Genomic DNA, 5,285 nt, shown 5'->3' on the forward strand with positions numbered 1-5,285 from the left:
GCTGTTCATATTGTGAATTGAAACACAAATATATTCCCTGTATTTTATTCCATTGCTAATGAGAAACAGCTTATTGAAGTTATGCAAATATATAAATCACAGCTGATTCCCATCTAGGAAGCACACTCAGGTGTTGAGGTTCTTTCAATCACATGATCATATGTTCTAAAAGAGGACTCTTTGGGCTGATCTTGTGTGGAAAAGAAACAATATAGAGCAACACAAAGAAAGAAAGAAAGAAAGAAAGAAAGAAAGAAAGAATGCCTGCAAGAGGGAGAGGAAGACGAGTACCAGGACAAGGGAGAGGAGTGGGGCAAGGACAAGGGCAAGGGAGAGGAGTGGGGCAAGGACAAGGGCAAGGGAGAGGAGTGGGGCAAGGACAAGGGCAAGGGAGAGGAGTGGGGCAAGGGCAAGGACAAGGGAGAGGAGTGGGGCAAGGACAAGGGCAAGGGAGAGGAGTGGGGCAAGGACAAGGGCAAGGGAGAGGAGTGGGGCAAGGGCAAGGACAAGGACCAGGGAGAGGAGTGGGGCAAGGACAAGGGAGAGGAGTGGGGCGAGGACAAGGACGAGACAGAGGAGTGGGGCGAGGGAGAGGGAGAGGAGTTAGAATACGTGGTGGCGCTCAAAGAAGGACCAGAGCTAGGGTAACTGATCAAATAAGAGCAACTATCATTGACCATGTCATAAACCATGGGCTATCATATAGAGAGGCTGGTGAACGAGTACAACCAAATCTCAGCCGGGACACAGTGGCATCCATTGTCCGTATTTTCAGAGAAACCAACAGGTAGGATATTGCTTCTCCTACAGCAAAGTGTACTGTAAATACTGTAATATTACCATTTACAGTATTAGAGTGACTGTATGCCTCCGGTCTCTAATATGTAACTGTATTTTGTTCCTCTAAGGATTCAACGTCTACCTCCCTCAGGGGGCAGAGGAAAGCTCCTGAATGAAGAACAGGAACTTGCTATTGTCAACATGGTGATTGCTGACAATGAAATAAAACTGAAGGACATTCAGTCCAGAGTTGTAGAGGACAACCTTGTCTTTGGGAACATTGCAGCAATCAGCATAACATCCATTTCTCGGACTCTAGCTAAACACAGAGTCCGAATGAAACAACTATACAAAGTTCCTTTTGAAAGGAACAGTGAGCGCATCAAAGAACTCCGTCACCAATACGTCCAGGTAAGGTTATGCAATACAGTCATTACTGTACTATACAGTGTGTTTTGCAGTAAACTACTCTATAAACCTGGAGTACATTAGGACATACAGTAGATATACAGTACAGCACAGCATGTACATACACTGTGTCTAATTACTTTCAGAGAGTCATGGAGTTGGAGGCCAATCAAGTCCCACATGAAATTATCTATGTTGACGAGGCTGGCTTCAACTTGGCGAAAAGGCGTCGCCGTGGGAGAAACATAATTGGCAAAAGGGCCACAGTTACCGTGCCGGGCCAGAGAGGAGCCAACATCACCATGTGTGCCGCAATCTCCAACAATGGTGCACTCCTGCATAAATGTGAGATTGGCCCCTACAACACCGACCGCCTTCTCCTATTTTTAGAAGACCTGCACGAAAGATTGGTGCCAGAGGTAGAAAGGGGACAGGTGGGAGACCACTTGCCAATATACGTGATCACATGGGACAATGTGGCATTCCACCATTCCCGTGCAGTCACAGCATGGTTTGACGCCCATCCTAGGATGGTGTCCCTTTTCCTTGCTCCTTACTCCCCTTTCCTCAACCCCATTGAGGAGTTTTTCTCATCCTGGAGATGGAAGGTTTTTGACCATCGCCCACATGACCAAATGTCCCTCCTGGATGCAATGGATGCTGCATGCCAAGACATCACAGCTGAACACTGCCAGGGGTGGATAAGGCATGCAAAAAGATTCTTCCCACGATGCCTTGCCAGAGAAGATATCAGGTGTGATGTGGATGAGAACATGTGGCCAAATGCAGAAGACCGGGCAGATTAGAAGTTTACTTTGTTTTTTTTTATTATTATTCCGGTGCTTTTTCTGTTTGTATATCTTGCAGTAATGTCCTTTTGCAAATAAAGTCTTTACTGCAGCAATTCTGTCTCTGTCTTTTTTTTAGAACTGTAACTGTACATTCTATAAAGCTACTCTGAGATGGTCATTCATTTTTTGTGACAAAATGCATGCATTTACTAAACCCAACAAAACAAAAATGTAGAGAGGCTTCAAAAGAAACTACAGTGCAAAACACAATCTCTGATCAATACAATAAACTGTACTGTCCATTGTATAAGGGCAGACCTGTCACATAAAATAATGCAGTTTCTGTAATTTCAGCTGATGATAGTGTTCTTTTTGTCATTGTGTTATGATTGACTAAATGTTCCTGTTGGAAGAGAACATGTGTTAGTGTTTTGAATAATTATTTGATTTTGAAACATGTTTGCAGTGTTTTGGTAGACATAGTATATTGTGTTAGTGTATTATTGTATTTTGAAAATTAGATTTGGAGTTTAGTTTACAATGTGTGATTTTGAGCATGAAATTAACCGTTTTGCCAATTGTGTGTTTTAGGTGTGTTGGTGCGTTAAGAGTTTAGGAAACTTGTTAAATGTATTGAAAAATCTGTCATAGCGATTGTAAAAAACTGTAATTTCATGCTCAAAATCACACATTATAAACTAAACTACAAAACTAATTTTCAAAATACAATAATACACTAACACTATACACCATGTCTACCAAAACATTAACACATGTTCTCTTACACCAGGAACATTTAGTCAATCATAGCACAATGTCATAAAAAACACTAACATCAGATGGAATTACAGAAACTGCATTATTTTATGTGTCAGGTCTGCCCTTATACAACAGACATATTATTCTATAGATATATTATACTATCTATTACAGTATATCTATAGATATTGTATTGATCATAGATTGTGTTTTGCACTGCAGTTTCTTTTGAAGTCTCTCTACATTTTTGTTTTGTTTGTAATGTAAATGCATTTTGTTGTTGGTTTTTTTGCAGCAGAAATTCAATACAACAAAATAAATGACCCTTCTTAGAGTAGCTTTATAGAATGTACGGTTTAAGAAAAAAGAAGACAGAGACAGAATTGCTGCAGTAACGGCTTTATTTGCAACAGGAGATTTCTGCAAGATAACAAAAATATGCAATATAGCTGCCATATACAGTATTACTGTATGTGAAAATACAAAATATACAAACAGAAAAGGCCATCTTCTAATCTGCCCGGTCTTCTGCATTTGTCCACATGTTCTCATCCACATCACACCTGATATCTGCCCTGGCAAGGCATCTTGGGAAGAATCTTTTGGCTTGCCTTATCCTGGCAGTGTTCAGCTGTGATGTCTTGGTATACAGCATCTTTTGCATACAGGAGGGACATTTGGTCCTGTGGACTATGGTCAAAAACCTTTCTTTTCCAGGCTGAGAATACTCCTCAATAGGGTTGAGGAAAGGGAAGTAAGGGGCAAGGAAAATGGACATCATCCTCTGATGGGCGTCAAACCAGGCTGTGACTGCACGGGAATGGTGGAATGCCACATTGTCCCATATTTGCATAACTTCAAATCAGTGGTTTCTCACTAGCAATGGAATAATGTGAAAATACAAAATATACGAACAGAAAAAGCACCAGAAGAATGAAAAAAAGAGTCATCTTCTTATTATTTGCATAATTCAATGAGCTGTTTCTCAGTAAGAATATAATAAAATACAGGGGATATATTTGTGTTTCAGTTCACAATATGAACAGCTGTTTACCTTGACTTTAGCCTGTAAGGTTAGGTTTAGAACATAGTGTTATCTGTTCTGACATACAGTGTTAAAGCATTGGTAAATTTGGCAGTAAAAATCCATTGTTTTGGTCTTGTTTGAGCTTGTGTGTAAAAGAAGTTCAAGCATTTTAAATTTGTGTTAACTGTATGCATTTTGTGTTAAAGCAACAAGAAATGTGTTAATAGTATAGCTTACACAGGCGGATGTAGTGCTAACTGTGTTAAGAGTTTAGGAAACTTGTTAAATGTATTGAAAAAACTGTCATAGCGATTGTAAAAAACTGTAATGCATTGCAATGCAATGCAATCCAATGCAATGCAATTTAATGCAATTTAATGTAATTTAATGCAATGCAATGCAATGCAATGCAATGCAAAGCAATGCAATGCAATGCAATGCAATGCAATGCAATGCAATGCAATGCAATGCAATGCAACAACACACGTTATGTCTTTATTGAACTTGGGAATGATTTAGTTCTGGTGTGAAATGCAATGCAAAAAGTGCATAACCTTATATGTTATTCTTCAGTGCACAACGTTAGATCGTTAGTGCAATGAAATGCAATGCAGTGCAAAGCAATGCAATGCAATGCAATGCAATGCAATGCAATGCAATGCAATGCAATGCAATTTAATGCAATGCAATGCAATGCAATGCAATGCAATGCAATGCAATGCAATGCAATGCAATGCAATGCAATGCAATGCAATACAATGCAATGTAATGCAACAAAACACGTTTTGTCTTTATTGCAACATGGGAATGAGTTAGTTCTGGTTTGCAATGCAATTTAGATAACTTTATGTGCATAACTCACTTTATGTGCATAAATGAAATACAACAACACACGTTATGTCTTTATTGAACTTGGGAATGATTTAGTTCTGGTGTGAAATGCAATGCAAAAAGTGCATAACTTTATGTGTTATTCTTCAGTGCACAACGTTAGATCGTTAGTGCAATGACATGCAGTGCAAAGCAATGCAATGCAATGCAATGCAATGCAATGCAATGCAATGCAATGCAATGCAACAACACACGTTATTTCTTTAATGAACATAGAAACGAGTTATTTGCGAAAAGTGCATATTGTTAATCTTCAGTGCACAACGTTAGCTCGTTAGTGCAGTGCAGTGCAATACAATGCAATGCAATGCAATGCAATGCAATGCAATGCAATGCAATGCAATGCAATGCAATGCAATGCAATGCAATGCAATGCAATGCAATGCAATGAAATACAAGAACACACGTTATGTCTTTATTGAACTTGGGAATGATTTAGTTCTGGTGTGAAATGCAATGCAAAAAGTGCATAACTTTATGTGTTATTCTTCAGTGCACAACGTTAGATCGTTAGTGCAATGACATGCAGTGCAAAGCAATGCAATGCAATGCAATGCAATGCAATGCAATGCAATGCAATGCAATTCAATGCAATGCAATGCAATGCAATGCAATACAATGCAATGCAA

The 5,285-nt window shown here is 39.3% G+C and overlaps 1 protein-coding gene across 1 annotated transcript; it reads left to right on the forward strand.

Annotated features, from left to right (window-relative positions):
* Positions 1-260: 260 nt before the first annotated feature.
* LOC309478979 (uncharacterized protein) lies at positions 261-2,590 on the forward strand (the record flags this gene model as incomplete). Its single annotated transcript, XM_082142824.1, has 3 exons — positions 261-787; positions 909-1,191; positions 1,335-2,590. The coding sequence occupies 3 exons, from the start codon at positions 261-263 to the stop codon at positions 1,992-1,994; spliced, it is 1,470 nt and encodes a 489-aa protein (XP_081998950.1). The 3' UTR covers positions 1,995-2,590.
* Between the last annotated feature and the right edge of the window lie 2,695 nt (positions 2,591-5,285).

Source organism: Leuciscus leuciscus (genome assembly GCF_965113295.1).
Source record: "Leuciscus leuciscus genome assembly, chromosome: 17".
NCBI lineage: Eukaryota > Metazoa > Chordata > Actinopteri > Cypriniformes > Leuciscidae > Leuciscus > Leuciscus leuciscus.